Genomic DNA, 18,097 nt, shown 5'->3' with positions numbered 1-18,097 from the left:
TGTGCATGTATTAATAGGGGGCAGTGTCTGATGTGTGTGTATTAATAGGGGGCGTTGTACTGATGTGTGTGTATTAATAGGGGGCAGTGTCTGATGTGTGTGTATTAATAGGGGGCAGTGTCTGATGTGTGTGTATTAATAGGAGGTAGTGTACTGATGTGTGTGTATTAATAGGGGGCAGTGTCTGATGTGTGTGTATTAATAGGGGGCAGTGTCTGATGTGTGTGTATTAATAGGGGGCGGTGTCTGATGTGTGTGTATTAATAGGGGCAGTGTCTGATGTGTGTGTATTAATAGGGGCAGTGTCTGATGTGTGTGTATTAATAGGGGCAGTGTCTGATGTGTGTGTATTAATAGGGGGCAGTGTCTGATGTGTGTGTATTAATAGGGGGCGGTGTCTGATGTGTGTGTATTAATAGGGGCAGTGTCTGATGTGTGTGTATTAATAGGGGGCAGTGTCTGATGTGTGTGTATTAATATGAGGTAGTGTCTGATGTGTGTGTATTAATAGGGGGCAGTGTCTGATGTGTGTGTATTAATAGGGGGCAGTGTCTGATGTGTGTGTATTAATAGGGGGCGGTGTCTGATGTGTGTGTATTAATAGGGGCAGTGTCTGATGTGTGTGTATTAATAGGGGGCGGTGTCTGATGTGTGTGTATTAATAGGGGGCAGTGTACTGATGTGTGTGTATTAATAGGGGGCAGTGTCTGATGTGTGTGTATTAATAGGGGGCGGTGTCTGATGTGTGTGTATTAATAGGGGCAGTGTCTGATGTGTGTGTATTAATAGGGGCAGTGTCTGATGTGTGTGTATTAATAGGGGGCAGTGTCTGATGTGTGTGTATTAATAGGGGGCAGTGTACTGATGTGTGTGTATTAATAGGGGGCAGTGTCTGATGTGTGTGTATTAATAGGGGGCGGTGTCTGGTGTGTGTGTATTAGATGGGGTGATCTAATGCCTGTATATTAGGTTGGATGGCCACATCAGACCCCCAGCCTAGCCCGTGTATAAGTGAGGAGGGGGCACAGATGTCTGTGTGTGGGGGGGGTCAGTGTCTATTAGGTGTGTGTATGAGGGGGGGGGGTCCTCACTTGTGTGTGTTAGAAAAAGTGCTGGGACAGGGGGATGATTGTATCATTTATGTCACATATTGTGTGTGATGTTTATGTGTTTATTAGGTGAATCTACCATTAAAGGGGCGGTGTCCTGTATATCGGAGGCCCGGCTGTATGGACGCATACATTTAATGTATGGCAGGAGTTAAAGGGGCAGTGTCCTGTGTGCACAGAAGATAAGGAGCTGAGATTAGGTAGGGAGCAGCGGAGGGAGGGCTGTCCCATGCCTCGCACACTCACACACTCACACACGTACACTCCTCTGGCAGAGTGTGAACTGGGAGAACTTCTGTGGAGAACAGACCCCGAGGTAAGGGTTACACAAAGTCCTCTCTGATGTCTGCAGCAGATTGCACTGGGTGCTGGGTGACACCGATTGTGCGAGGGTGTGACACAGATTGCGTGTGACACTGATTGCGTGTTGGCGTGTGACACAGATTGCGTGTTGGCGTGTGACACAGATTGCGTGCTGGCGTGTGACACAGATTGCGTGTTGGCGTGTGACACAGATTGCGTGTTGGCGTGTGACACAGATTGCGTGCGGTTGTGCAACGTGATTTATGTATGTGTGCGACACATTATGTGCATGGCAGATGCAGAATGTGAGTGCGGGAGTTTGTGAGATGTAGATTGGGCGAGTGTACGGTATAATGTAGACTGTGTGTATGATGGGGGTTGTGGGCGTAGATTCTGAGGGTCTCTGATACACATTGTAGTTTTATATCTTATATCAGGGTGGATGTAAGATACAGATAGTGTGTGTGTGTGTGTGTGTACTATATACATATGATATACACTCTCACAATCTATACTATACCTTTACAGTGTGCATCATACCTTCTCAGAATACATGACTGGGGGCGTATGATTATACATTCTATATGATACAATCTATAGCGCACACTCACTATATGTGTTACATACACTCATAATCTGTGCTGCACACTAATGGGGTCTATCTTACCCGCTCACAATCTGACATGGACTGTGTGTATGATTCACAGTGTTTGGGACTATATATTTTATAATGGTGTGTGCGCTACAGTCACAATCTGATATGGAGTGTATGAAAGTGTGTGTGATTGTGTATGAGTGTGATTGTGTGTGCAATACAGAGGAGTGTATATGTGTGTGTATGATACAGAGGAGTGTGTGTGTGTGTGATACAGAGGAGTGTGTATGTATGTATGTATGTATATGTGTGTGATACAGAGGAGTGTGTGTGTGTGTGTGTGTGTGATACAGAGGAGTGTGTATATGTGTGTATGATACAGAGGAGTGTGTATGTGTGTGATACAGAGGAGTGTGTATGCTTGTGTGTGTGATACAGAGGAGTGTGTATGATTGTGTGTGTGATACAGAGGAGTGTGTATGTGTGTGATACAGAGGAGTGTGTATGATTGTGTGTGTGATACAGAGGAGTGTGTATGATTGTGTGTGTGATACAGAGGAGTGTGTATGATTGTGTGTGTGATACAGAGGAGTGTGTATGATTGTGTGTGTGATACAGAGGAGTGTGTATGATTGTGTGTGTGTGATACAGAGCAGTGTGTATGATTGTGTGTGTGTGATACAGAGGAGTGTGTATGATTGTGTGTGTGTGATACAGAGGAGTGTGTATGTTTGTGTGTGATACAGAGGAGTGTGTATGATTGTGTGTGATACAGAGGAGTGTATGATTGTGTGTGTGATACAGAGGAGTGTGTGTGATACAGAGTGTGTATGATTGTGTGTGTGATACAGAGGAGTGTGTATGATTGTGTGTGTGATACAGAGGAGTGTGTATGATTGTGTGTGTGATACAGAGGAGTGTGTATGTGTGTGTATGATACAGAGGAGTGTGTATGTGTGTGTATGATACAGAGGAGTGTGTATGATTGTGTGTGTGATACAGAGGAGTGTGTATGATTGTGTGTGTGTGATACAGAGGAGTGTGTATGATTGTGTGTGTGATACAGAGGAGTGTGTATGATTGTGTGTGATACAGAGGAGTGTGTATGATTGTGTGTGTGATACAGAGGAGTGTGTATGATTGTGTGTGTGATACAGAGGAGTGTATGATTGTGTGTGTGATACAGAGGAGTGTGTATGATTGTGTGTGATACAGAGGAGTGTGTATGATTGTGTGTGTGATACAGAGGAGTGTGTATGATTGTGTGTGATACAGAGGAGTGTGTATGATTGTGTGTGATACGGAGGATTGTGTGTGTGATACAGAGGAGTGTGTATGATTGTGTGTGTATGATTGTGTGTGATACAGAGGAGTGTGTATGATTGTGTGTGTGATACAGAGGAGTGTGTATGATTATGTGTGTGATACAGAGGAGTGTGTATGAATGTGTGTGTGATACAGAGGAGTGTGTATAATTGTGTGTGTGTGATACAGAGGAGTGTGTATGATTGTGTGTGATACAGAGGAGTGTGTATGATTGTGTGTGATACAGAGCAGTGTGTATGATTGTGTGTGTGTGATACTCCTCTGTATCACACACACACAATCATACACACTCCTCTGTATCACACACACAATTATACATACTGCTCTGTATCACACACAATCATACACACTCCTCTGTATTACACACACACAATTATACACACTTCTCTGTATCACACACACAATCATACACACTCCTCTGTATCACACACACAATCCTCTGTATCACACACAATCATACACACTCCTCTGTATCACACACAATCATACACACTCCTCTGTATCACACACAATCATACACACTCCTCTGTATCACACACAATCATACACACTCCTTTGTATCACACACAATCATACACACTCCTCTGTATCACACACACACACATACACACTCCTCTGTATCACACACACAATCATACACACTCCTCTGTATCACACACACAATCATACACACTCCTCTGTATCACACACACACAATCATACACACTCCTCTGTATCACACACACAATCATACACACTCCTCTGTATCACACACAAACATACACACTCCTCTGTATCACACACACACAATCATACACACTCCTCTGTATCACACACACACAATCATACACACTGCTCTGTATCACACACAATCATACACACTCCTCTGTATCACACACACACAATTATACACACTCCTCTGTATCACACACACATTCATACACACTCCTCTGTATCACACACATAATCATACACACTCCTCTGTATCACACACACAATCATACACACTCCTCTGTATCACACACACAATCCTCCGTATCACACACAATCATACACACTCCTCTGTATCACCACAATCATACACACTCCTCTGTATCACCACAATCATACACACTCCTCTGTATCACACACAATCATACACACTCCTCTGTATCACACACAATCATACACACTCCTCAGTATCACACACACACACAATCATACACACTCCTCTGTGTGTATGTTTGTGTGTGATACAGAGGAGTGTGTATGATTGTGTGTGATACAGAGGAGTGTGTATGATTGTGTGTGATACAGAGGAGTGTGTATGATTGTGGTGATACAGAGGAGTGTGTATGATTGTGGTGATACAGAGGAGTGTGTATGATTGTGGTGATACAGAGGAGTGTGTATGATTGTGTGTGATACGGAGGATTGTGTGTGTGATACAGAGGAGTTTGTATGATTATGTGTGTGATACAGAGGAGTGTGTATGATTGTGTGTGATACAGAGGAGTGTATGATTGTGTGTGTGATACAGAGGAGTGTGTATGATTGTGTGTGTGATACAGAGGAGTGTGTATGATTGTGTGTGTGATACAGAGGAGTGTGTATGATTGTGTGTGTGATACAGAGGAGTGTGTATGATTGTGTGTGTGATACAGAGGAGTGTGTATGTGTGTGTGTGTGTGTGTATGATACAGAGGAGTGTGTATGATTGTGTGTGTGATACAGAGGAGTGTGTATGTGTGTGATACAGAGGAGTGTGTATGATTGTGTGTGTGATACAGAGGAGTGTGTATGATTGTGTGTGTGATACAGAGGAGTGTGTATGATTGTGTGTGTGATACAGAGGAGTGTGTATGTGTGTGATACAGAGGAGTGTGTATGATTGTGTGTGTGATACAGAGGAGTGTGTATGTGTGTGATACAGAGGAGTGTGTATGATTGTGTGTGTGATACAGAGGAGTGTGTATGATTGTGTGTGTGATACAGAGGAGTGTGTATGATTGTGTGTGTGATACAGAGGAGTGTGTATGATTGTGTGTGTGATACAGAGGAGTGTGTATGATTGTGTGTGTGATACAGAGGAGTGTGTATGTGTGTGTGATACAGAGGAGTGTATGATTGTGTGTGTGTGATACAGAGGAGTGTGTAATGTGTGTGATACAGAGGAGTGTGTATGATTGTGTGTGATACAGAGGAGTGTGTATGATTGTGGTGATACAGAGGCGTGTGTATGATTGTGTGTGATACGGAGGATTGTGTGTGTGATACAGAGGAGTTTATATGATTATGTGTGTGATACAGAGGAGTGTGTATGATTGTGTGTGATACAGAGGAGTGTATGATTGTGTGTGTGATACAGAGGAGTGTGTATGATTGTGTGTGATACAGAGGAGTGTGTATGATTGTGGTGATACAGAGGAGTGTGTATGATTGTGGTGATACAGAGGAGTGTGTATGATTGTGTGTGATACAGAGGAGTGTGTATGATTGTGTGTGATACAGAGGAGTGTATGATTGTGTGTGTGATACAGAGGAGTGTGTATGATTATGTGTGTGATACAGAGGAGTGTGTATGATTGTGTGTGATACAGAGGAGTGTGTATGATTGTGTGTGTGATACAGAGGAGTGTGTATGATTGTGTGTGTGATACAGAGGAGTGTGTATGATTGTGTGTGTGATACAGAGGAGTGTGTATGATTGTGTGTGTGATACAGAGGGGTGTGTATGATTGTGTGTGTGATACAGAGGAGTGTGTATGATTGTGTGTGTGATACAGAGGAGTGTGTGTGTGTGTGTGTGTGATACAGAGGAGTGTGTATGATTGTGTGTGTGATACAGAGGAGTGTGTATGTGTGTGATACAGAGGAGTGTGTATGATTGTGTGTGTGATACAGAGGAGTGTGTATGATTGTGTGTGTGATACAGAGGAGTGTGTATGATTGTGTGTGATACAGAGGAGTGTGTATGATTGTGGTGATACAGAGGCGTGTGTATGATTGTGTGTGATACGGAGGATTGTGTGTGTGATACAGAGGAGTTTATATGATTATGTGTGTGATACAGAGGAGTGTGTATGATTGTGTGTGATACAGAGGAGTGTATGATTGTGTGTGTGATACAGAGGAGTGTGTATGATTGTGTGTGATACAGAGGAGTGTGTATGATTGTGTGTGAGTGATACAGAGGAGTGTATGATTGTGGTGATACAGAGGAGTGTATGATTGTGGTGATACAGAGGAGTGTATGATTGTGGTGATACAGAGGAGTGTGTATGATTGTGTGTGATACAGAGGAGTGTATGATTGTGTGTGTGATACAGAGGAGTGTGTATGATTATGTGTGTGATACAGAGGAGTGTGTATGATTGTGTGTGATACAGAGGAGTGTATGATTGTGTGTGTGATACAGAGGAGTGTGTATGATTGTGTGTGATACAGAGGAGTGTGTATGATTGTGTGTGAGTGATACAGAGGAGTGTATGATTGTGGTGATACAGAGGAGTGTATGATTGTGGTGATACAGAGGAGTGTATGATTGTGGTGATACAGAGGAGTGTGTATGATTGTGTGTGATACAGAGGAGTGTATGATTGTGTGTGTGATACAGAGGAGTGTGTATGATTATGTGTGTGATACAGAGGAGTGTGTATGATTGTGTGTGATACGGAGGATTGTGTGTGTGATACAGAGGAGTGTGTATGATTGTGTGTGTGTATGATTGTGTGTGATACAGAGGAGTGTATGATTGTGTGTGTGATACAGAGGAGTGTGTATGATTGTGTGTGAGTGATACAGAGGAGTGTATGATTGTGGTGATACAGAGGAGTGTATGATTGTGGTGATACAGAGGAGTGTATGATTGTGGTGATACAGAGGAGTGTATGATTGTGGTGATACAGAGGAGTGTGTATGATTGTGTGTGATACAGAGGAGTGTGTATGATTGTGTGTGATACAGAGGAGTGTATGATTGTGTGTGTGATACAGAGGAGTTTATATGATTATGTGTGTGATACAGAGGAGTGTGTATGATTGTGTGTGATACAGAGGAGTGTATGATTGTGTGTGTGATACAGAGGAGTGTGTATGATTGTGTGTGTGATACAGAGGAGTTTATATGATTATGTGTGTGATACAGAGGAGTGTGTATGATTGTGTGTGATACAGAGGAGTGTATGATTGTGTGTGTGATACAGAGGAGTGTGTATGATTGTGTGTGTGATACAGAGGAGTGTGTATGATTGTGTGTGATACAGAGGAGTGTGTATGATTGTGTGTGTGATACAGAGGAGTGTGTGAGTGTGTGAGTGATACAGAGGAGTGTGTATGATTGTGTGTGTGATACAGAGGAGTGTGTATGTGTGTGATACAGAGGAGTGTGTGACACACGCGGTATACATGTTGCGCACAGTCGGAGGCGGTGGACAGAGGCAGCATTCAGGCCGGGGGCGGTGGTGTGTGGGGTCTCACCGTTCAGACATCACTTTTTTTAGGATGTTGAAGAACCAGTTTCTCTCTATAGATCCCCAAGGGACTTTTCAGCACTGAGAACGTGCGGAACGCTCTGCAGACACCAGAGATACGGGACAAAGGTGAGGCGGGGGAGAGTGCAAGCTCCTGGGTCCAGTGAGACTGGGAATAGTGACAGATACACAGTGATATACCCTGCAGATCATTACACCACTGACCTCTCTAGAGATCTGCAGAACGTCGCTCTGTCCTCTGTACCTCCTGACAAATACATAGTGATAGATCCTGCAGATTATTTCACCACTGACCTCTCTAGAGATCTGCAGAACATCGCTCTGTCCTCTCCACCTCCTGACAGATACATAGTGATAGATCCTGCAGATCATTACACCACTGACCTCTCTAGAGATCTGCAGAACATCACTCTGTCCTCTGTACCTCCTGACAAATACCTAGTGATAGATCCTGCAGATCATTACACCACTGACCTCTCTAGAGATCTGCAGAACGTCGCTCTGTCCTCTCCACCTCCTGACAGATACATAGTGATAGATCCTGCAGATTATTACACCACTGACCTCTCTAGAGATCTGCAGAACATCGCTCTGTCCTCTCCACCTCCTGACAGATACATAGTGATAGATCCTGCAGATCATTACACCACTGACCTCTCTAGAGATCTGCAGAACGTCGCTCTGTCCTCTCCACCTCCTGACAGATACATAGTGATAGATCCTGCAGATTATTACACCACTGACCTCTCTAGAGATCTGCAGAACATCGCTCTGTCCTCTCCACCTCCTGACAGATACATAGTGATAGATCCTGCAGATTATTACACCACTGACCTCTCTAGAGATCTGCAGAACATCGCTCTGTCCTCTCCACCTCCTGACAGATATCTTGTGATAGATCCTGCAGATTATTTCACCACTGACCTCTCTAGAGATCTGCAGAACATCGCTCTGTCCTCTGTACCTCCTGACAAATACATAGTGATAGATCCTGCAGATTATTACACCACTGACCTCTCTAGAGATCTGCAGAACATTGCTCTGTCCTGTCCACCTCCTGACAAATACCTAGTGATAGATCCTGCAGATTATTACACCACTGACCTCTCTAGAGATCTGCAGAACATCGCTCTGTCCTCTCCACCTCCTGACAAATACCTAGTGATAGATCCTGCAGATTATTACACCACTGACCTCTCTAGAGATCTGCAGAACATCGCTCTGTCCTCTCCACCTCCTGACAGATACATAGTGATAGATCCTGCAGATCATTACACCACTGACCTCTCTAGAGATCTGCAGAACATCGCTCTGTCCTCTCCACCTCCTGACAGATACATAGTGATAGATCCTGCAGATTATTACACCACTGACCTCTCTAGAGATCTGCAGAACATCGCTCTGTCCTTTCCACCTCCTGACAGATACACAGTGATAGATCCTGCAGATTATTACACCACTGACCTCTCTAGAGATCTGCAGAACGTCGCTCTGTCCTCTCCACCTCCTGACAGATACCTTGTGATAGATCCTGCAGATTATTACACCACTGACCTCTCTAGAAATCTGCAGAACGTCGCTCTGTCCTCTCCACCTCCTGACAGATACATAGTGATAGATCCTGCAGATTATTACACCACTGACCTCTCTAGAGATCTGCAGAACATCGCTCTGTCCTCTCCACCTCCTGACAGATACATAGTGATAGATCCTGCAGATCATTACACCACTGACCTCTCTAGAGATCTGCAGAACGTCGCTCTGTCCTCTCCACCTCCTGACAGATACATAGTGATAGATCCTGCAGATTATTACACCACTGACCTCTCTAGAGATCTGCAGAACATCGCTCTGTCCTCTCCACCTCCTGACAGATACATAGTGATAGATCCTGCAGATTATTACACCACTGACCTCTCTAGAGATCTGCAGAACATCGCTCTGTCCTCTCCACCTCCTGACAGATATCTTGTGATAGATCCTGCAGATTATTTCACCACTGACCTCTCTAGAGATCTGCAGAACATCGCTCTGTCCTCTGTACCTCCTGACAAATACATAGTGATAGATCCTGCAGATTATTACACCACTGACCTCTCTAGAGATCTGCAGAACATTGCTCTGTCCTGTCCACCTCCTGACAAATACCTAGTGATAGATCCTGCAGATTATTACACCACTGACCTCTCTAGAGATCTGCAGAACATCGCTCTGTCCTCTCCACCTCCTGACAAATACCTAGTGATAGATCCTGCAGATTATTACACCACTGACCTCTCTAGAGATCTGCAGAACATCGCTCTGTCCTCTCCACCTCCTGACAGATACATAGTGATAGATCCTGCAGATCATTACACCACTGACCTCTCTAGAGATCTGCAGAACATCGCTCTGTCCTCTCCACCTCCTGACAGATACATAGTGATAGATCCTGCAGATTATTACACCACTGACCTCTCTAGAGATCTGCAGAACATCGCTCTGTCCTTTCCACCTCCTGACAGATACACAGTGATAGATCCTGCAGATTATTACACCACTGACCTCTCTAGAGATCTGCAGAACGTCGCTCTGTCCTCTCCACCTCCTGACAGATACCTTGTGATAGATCCTGCAGATTATTACACCACTGACCTCTCTAGAAATCTGCAGAACGTCGCTCTGTCCTCTCCACCTCCTGACAGATACATAGTGATAGATCCTGCAGATTATTACACCACTGACCTCTCTAGAGATCTGCAGAACATCGCTCTGTCCTCTCCACCTCCTGACAGATACATAGTGATAGATCCTGCAGATCATTACACCACTGACCTCTCTAGAGATCTGCAGAACGTCGCTCTGTCCTCTCCACCTCCTGACAGATACATAGTGATAGATCCTGCAGATTATTACACCACTGACCTCTCTAGAGATCTGCAGAACATCGCTCTGTCCTCTCCACCTCCTGACAGATACATAGTGATAGATCCTGCAGATTATTACACCACTGACGACTGACCTCTCTAGAAATCTGCAGAACGTCGCTCTGTCCTCTCCACCTCCTGACAGATACATAGTGATAGATCCCGCAGATCATTACACCCTGGGAAAGCCTCAAGATCTGGCCCTCCCAGGCTGCAGTCAGAGCAGTAGACGACGTTAGAGATGCTCTGCAGGGTTGGGTGGGGATAGTCTGCTTTATAGGAGCAGTCAGGAGCGGCTGATAACAGAGAACAATAGGTTGTGTTTCACTGCAGGACAATAGAAGATAAAGTTAAGGGTCACTGCGGTCTTAAAGGGACAGGCACTATTATAGAGAAGTGAAAAGGAAATCATCTCCAGGAGGACAAAGAATGAAGGATGTGTAAAGCAGGGTGGACGACAGCGACATTGTGTATACAGAGCCGCCGCACCGTTTTATAGCCTCTCCTCTATTTCTACAGCAGATTTCAATGTATATTCCTGATATTTCTTGCTTTTTTTTTTGTTCCTGGGAAAGCTGGGTGGCAACCAATATGGCCTCCATAACATACACCTACTCCTGGTTGTGCAGGGCCACATAGTTATGGAGCGTTGGGAGCACGTGCTAAGTAGATGTGCCATTCAGGAGTCTGGGAAAGCTGGGTGAAAGACACATTGTAATGGCCACCATGTTGGTTGTCGCCCAACTTTCCCAAAAATATCCTCAGTAAGTAGATATTCTCTTGGACCTTCATGGTAGGCTTATCCTATGGGGAGGGGATCACTTCTGCCCCCTGTCCTCCACCTACAAGGACTGCAGGACCATGTAACACCAAATATCCGGCATAGACAGCCACTAATTACAATGAGCAGTACCCCGAATACAAGCGGCTGGCTGGGGGGCTCCCTCGTTCAAGTTATGGAAGCAGAACCTAAGTTTACAAAAAATGGACAATTCCTTTAAGTGTAGTGCACAGCCTCAAGGGCAATGCCTCCTTAAACAATCTACTGTCTCAACATGAGTGAGGGTCTTTGAACCCCCCCTTCCATCGTCTGGAAAAAAGGGGCAATAGGCGCTCAGGATAAGTTTTTTTTTTCTTTTTTACATCTCCAGAACTTGACATCTGCATCGGATTGATGAGTCTGAAAAGCCGTAGATCTGGGTGTGAAAGAAACCGTTCTTCTCCCCTCCTGCAGACATGGCTGACCTCTTATAGAGAGGAATTCCTTCCCTCTGCTCCAGACCCCATAGACATATTGTCATTCTAATGAGAAGACTTCCCCATTGACTTGAAGGAATGTCCTCCTGCTTCTGGAATGGAGGGGGGAAGATTAGGGGATGAAGATTTGTTTATCCAAAGTCCACATTAGAAATCCACTTACATCACGAGAAGCCTGGAAGGAGGGGGAGAAGCTGGCACTCTGCCCTCTGACACATGGGGACTATCATGTAGCCTAACTGTAGGTCCACGTAGCTTCTAAAGGTCATCTGGTAAAGAAGAGCCTCCCTGAGGGCCATATTGAGGTAGTAGATGGAAGGCGGTCGTCAGAGGGGCTTGAAGAGTAGCTCCAAAATCCACTGAAGGAAAGCTGACACCTTCTAACATGATGGAGCCACCACCTTTCAACAGGAATGTGATATTGGAATGTATTTGGTTTTCGGCCACACCTTAAGGTGTTGATTGACACCCAGTTGATGTTCTTCAGAGCTTCTTACGTAAATGTTCAGGTGGGAGATATATCTTGAACTTGAATTTCAAGTCTGCCCTATGGCCTGCACTGATGACATATGATAATCAGGGGTGGAGGCACCAAGTGTTAAGGTGTCAGGTTGGGGATCTGCTTGGTTGCCAAGAGTGATGCCACCATCTTGGTTTCTATAGATATTCTTAGCTAAAATCTGTTGGTTGCCATGAGCGGCATTACTGATCTTAGTTGGAGGCTTTTAAGCCAAAATGTTTAGGATGCCATGACTGAAATCATTGTACTGTGCCAAATCCTAACAATAAGAATGTTCCTGTTTGTCATGGGTTACTCCACATTCTTAGCCTCAATCCTTTGGGTTACCATTTTCCTTTCTGGGGTTGTCTTGTTTGTCATAGATTCCATCTATGATCAGGGATGTCTATTAGGTTGGCAGGAGCAACATCAATGTTCATCTTGATCTTGACATCGTCTTGGTTTCCATAGATGATGCTTCATTCTTGGCCACAATTTCTAGGTTGACTTGAGCAACACCATTGTTCTGTACCTACAATCATGGGGTTTGATTTTACCAGCAATCTTTTTGGTTGCCATGGGCAACACAGTTGGTATCTTCTTAGCTTCTATGGGTAACCCCATATTTAGGTGACCAAATGCAACAGTATTTCTCCTCATGGAAATCTTCCTGGTTCTCTTGGTCTTCTCAGGATTCTTTTTTTGCTTTGTTTTAGAAGGACACAGAGACCAAGAAGACAGTAGTTAGTTTCAATATTTGCTTACCATGGTCAGCAAGAATCTTCTTGTTTGGTATGATCAACACCACAGATCAATGTTTGTAATGTCTTCTTAGTACCTATAGGCACCACAACGCTGCTAGCTTTGTTCTTCTTGATTTCTACAGTCCACACATTTTTCCCTGGTGGGAATTCTCTCTATTGCCATAGTCAGAACTAGTTTGTTTGTTAGAGTGGACATGTTTTTGCCCTCCAATGTCTACACCACTAGTCTTACTGGGAATCTTCTTGGTTGCCATATCTAACCCACCAGTCTTACCAGGAATCTTCTTTGTTGCCATGTTTACACTATTGGTCTTACCAGGAATCTTCTTAGTCATTTCTTCACTGCTGATGTTACTGGGAAACATCTTAGTTGCCATGTCTACACCGCTAGTCTTACCAGGAATATTTTTGGTTATCATTTCTACATCAATGGTATTTTCAGGAATCTTCTTGGTTGCCATGTCTAACCCACCAGTCTTACCAGGAATCTTCTTTGTTGCCACGTTTACACTAGTGGTCTTACCAGGAATCTTCTTGGTAGTCATTTATTCACGGCTGATCTTACTGGGAAACTTCTTCGTTGCCATGTCTACACCGCTAGTCTTACCAGGAATATTTTTGGTTATCATTTCTACACCAGTGGTATTTTCAGGAATCTTCTTGGTTGCCATGTCTACACTAGTCGTACCAGGAATCCTCTAGGTTGCCATTTCTACACTGTTAGTCTAACCAAGAATAATCTTAGTTGTCATGTCTACACCAGTGGTCTTACCAGGAAACTTCTTAGTTGTCACGTCTACATCGCTGGTCTAAACAAAAATTTTAGTTGCCATTTTTAAAGCACCAGTCTTAATCAGGATTCTTCTTTGTTGCCATGTCTACACCACCAGACTTACCAGGAATCTTCTTGGTTGCCATGTCTACACCACCAGACTTACCAGGAATCTTCTTGGTTGCCATGTCTACACCACCAGACTTACCAGGAATCTTCTTGGTTGCCATTTCTTCCCCGCTGATCTTACCGGGAAACTTCTTGGTTGCCATTTCTACACCAGTGGTCTTATTAGGAATCTACTTGGTTGTCATTTCTACACTGCTGATCTTACCGGGAATTTTCTTGGTTGCCATGTGGGGCGACTCATTGTTAAGACAGAGGCATGTATCGAAAATGGATGGAAGCGCCCTTTAAGTAACATAAGTTACACTGTGAACAGTCTTCTTAAAGGCACAGGAACCAATTGAGTGTAAAAAGTTGTTTTTAGAAAATAGTTTTCAGCCAGCAGAGATGTGCACGGGCGAACTGGGAAAGCTACGACTGACTTCATAGAAAAGTGTCTGTCCTGCCTGATAAGGAACACGCGTCATTCAGTGAAATGTCTCATTGAGATGCTATGATTTCTTCTTATATAGGCGGCTCCCCCTCCCCCCATCTATAATGGACACCTCCAAGGTTCTTTAGGATCCCGCTATTTACAGATTAAAACCTGCTGAGTTCCCTGTAAATTCTAACCCCCAACATGCAATACTTCATGACTATAATAAAACACGATGGGGGTTGTAGTGCAGTGTGCTTTTTGAAGGCTATAGACAGTCAGTGACATATATAGTGGGCGGTTGTATACTGTGAGTGATGGGAGGTATGTCTGGTATGGCAGATATGTCTGGCTTTGTAGATGCAGTTTATTCTGGGATACACAGAAGGTTTCGTGGCCGCGGCAGTGTGCTCAGTGCTGTACGCGGCAGTGTGCTCAGTGCTGTACGCGGCAGTGTGCTCAGCGCTGTACGCGGCAGTGTGCTCAGCGCTGTACTCGGCAGTGTGCTCAGCGCACCAGGGCTAACCTCTGTATTCTCTTCCAGGATGGGGGTGAAGACTCAGGGCTGTTTCTCGTGGTACGGAAGGAGGAAAGAGCGGAAAAGAAGCAAAAACAGTCAGGAAGGTGAGGATACAGGATCAATATACTGGAAGGGAGGGTCAGTGTACACAGAGTATGAGTGCAGTGTACATACAGGAGGGTCAGCGTACACAGAGTATGAGTGCAGTGTACATACAGGAGGAAGGGTCAGAGTACACAGAGTATGAGTGCGGTGTACATACAGGAGGAAGGGTCAGCGTACACAGAGTATGAGTGCGGTGTACGTACAGGAGGGAGGGTCAGCGTACACAGAGTATGAGTGCAGTGTACATACAGGAGGGTCAGCGTACACAGAGTATGAGTGCGGTGTACTTACAGGAGGGAGGGTCAGCGTACACAGAGTATGAGTGCGGTGTACGTACAGGAGGAAGGGTCAGCGTACACAGAGTATGAGTGCGGTGTACATACAGGAGGGTCAGCGTACACAGAGTATGAGTGCGGTGTACATACAGGAGGGTCAGCGTACACAGAGTATGAGTGCAGTGTACATACAGGAGGGTCAGCGTACACAGAGTATGAGTGCGGTGTACGTACAGGAGGGAGGGTCAGTGTACACAGAGTACGAGTGCGGTGTACGTACAGGAGGAAGGGTCAGCGTACACAGAGTATGAGTGCGGTGTACGTACAGGAGGGAGGGTCAGTGTACCGAGTATGAGTGCGGTGTACATACAGGCGGGTCAGCGGACACAGAGTATGAGTGCGGTGTACATACAGGAGGGTCAGCGTACACAGAGTATGAGTGCGGTGTACGTACAGGAGGAAGGGTCAGCGTACACAGAGTATGAGTGCGGTGTACATACAGGAGGGAGGGTCAGCGTACACAGAGTATGAGTGCGGTGTACGTACAGGAGGAAGGGTCAGCGTACACAGAGTATGAGTGCGGTGTACTTACAGGAGGGAGGGTCAGCGTACACAGAGTATGAGTGCGGTGTACGTACAGGAGGAAGGGTCAGCGTACACAGAGTATGAGTGCGGTGTACGTACAGGAGGGAGGGTCAGTGTACCGAGTATGAGTGCGGTGTACATACAGGCGGGTCAGCGGACACAGAGTATGAGTGCAGTGTACATACAGGAGGGTCAGCGTACACAGAGTATGAGTGCGGTGTACATACAGGAGGGTCAGCGTACACAGAGTATGAGTGCGGTGTACATACAGGAGGGTCAGCGTATACAGAGTATGAGTGCGGTGTACATACAGGAGGGTCAGCGTACACAGAGTATGAGTGCAGTGTACGTACAGGAGGGTCAGCGTACAGAGTATGAGTGCGGTGTACATACAGGAGGGTCAGCGTATACAGAGTATGAGTGCGGTGTACGTACAGGAGGGTCAGCGTACACAGAGTATGAGTGCAGTGTACGTACAGGAGGGTCAGCGTACAGAGTATGAGTGCGGTGTACATACAGGAGGGTCAGCGTACACAGAGTATGAGTGCGGTGTACATACAGGAGGGTCAGCGTACACAGAGTATGAGTGCGGTGTACATACAGGAGGGTCAGCGTATACAGAGTATGAGTGCGGTGTACATACAGGAGGGTCAGCGTACACAGAGTATGAGTGCGGTGTACATACAGGAGGGTCAGCGTATACAGAGTATGAGTGCGGTGTACGTACAGGAGGGTCAGCGTACACAGAGTATGAGTGCAGTGTACGTACAGGAGGGTCAGCGTACAGAGTATGAGTGCGGTGTACATACAGGAGGGTCAGTGTATACAGAGTATGAGTGCGGTGTACATACAGGAGGGTCAGCGTACACAGAGTATGAGTGCGGTGTACATACAGGAGGGTCAGCGTACACAGAGTATGAGTGCGGTGTACATACAGGAGGGTCAGCGTACACAGAGTATGAGTGCAGTGTACATACAGGAGGGTCAGCGTACACAGAGTATGAGTGCAGTGTACATACAGGAGGGTCAGCGTATACAGAGTATGAGTGCGGTGTACGTACAGGAGGGTCAGCGTACACAGAGTATGAGTGCGGTGTACGTACAGGAGGGTCAGCGTACACAGAGTATGTGCATGTACCGTGAGGATGAGTGCACACCAGGAGCAGCACAGTGCACTTTTAGTGAGGGGGGGGGGGGGGGGGCAGTGTAGGTGATGCAGGGTGCTGTGTACACAGGCATGGGAGGGGGAAGGGCACACTGATAGAATGACCCCACTTACTCCATGTGTTTCCGCCCCCCAGAAGCCCCTGCGTCCCCCACCCCTCAGGAGGAGAAGCCCAGACTCCGCTCCACCAATTCTGTGGGCAGTGATACGGACGGCCAGCAGACCCGGGCCTACTTCAGCGGCAAAGCCAGGGTGTCCTTCCGCCACGAGATGGACTCCGCCATGTTTGTGAACGACTCCACCTTCTGAACCCTCTCCGGGGGCCACTTATGGGATCTGGGGGCTTCTTCTTGCGCCAGAGTCCTGAAGGACTACTCCACTTAGGGACTGCAATCTCATCATCCTCACTCAGATACCATGGAGGTTCTGTCCAGGACGCTCACAGGTGCAGCACTCAGCATCCACCAGCAGGTGACGCCACTGATTGTGATGCATCTGTATAGGCTTCTAACAGAAGTGACACCTAGTGGCTGCAGCCAGTACTGCACTCGCCTCACTTTCCCAGACTTACCGGACTATCAGGTGCCGGAGTAACAGACTTATTTTTCTTAAGAAAAGGTCGATGCCTGCGTCTGACAACTGGAGTCACCACAAGTCCCAGCACGACCGCCGAGAGTCAGAATGGTGCAACAGTTTGTAAACTTAGAGATTTTCGTGTATATTCATAAAAAATAATAAAACGTTTTTTTTTAGATTTTTGTGTTTAGTGCCATTGTAAATATCCCTGCTTGCTGTCAGTGAATGAGCATCTAGTCCTGCTCACACAGCTGCAGTATGGTTACAATGTATCAGTGCGGATCATTTCTGCTGTGCTTAGCTTACAGAGGAGAGTCTACACTGTAACAAACCCTCAGCTGTGTCAGCA

At 45.7% G+C, this 18,097-nt stretch overlaps 1 protein-coding gene across 1 annotated transcript; it reads left to right on the top strand.

The window, feature by feature from the left end:
• The first annotated feature begins 1,330 nt into the window (after positions 1-1,330).
• On the top strand, positions 1,331-17,920 carry LOC122929245 (uncharacterized protein C17orf114-like). The gene is made up of 3 exons (XM_044282757.1): positions 1,331-1,425; positions 15,067-15,146; positions 17,309-17,920. Exons 2-3 carry the CDS (start codon positions 15,068-15,070, stop codon positions 17,479-17,481), a joined length of 252 nt encoding a protein of 83 aa, XP_044138692.1. The 5' UTR covers positions 1,331-1,425; position 15,067; the 3' UTR covers positions 17,482-17,920.
• The last annotated feature ends 177 nt before the right edge of the window (positions 17,921-18,097 follow it).

Source organism: Bufo gargarizans, chromosome 2, assembly GCF_014858855.1.
Source record: "Bufo gargarizans isolate SCDJY-AF-19 chromosome 2, ASM1485885v1, whole genome shotgun sequence".
NCBI lineage: Eukaryota > Metazoa > Chordata > Amphibia > Anura > Bufonidae > Bufo > Bufo gargarizans.
This window is presented reverse-complemented; position numbering and strand designations above follow the sequence as displayed.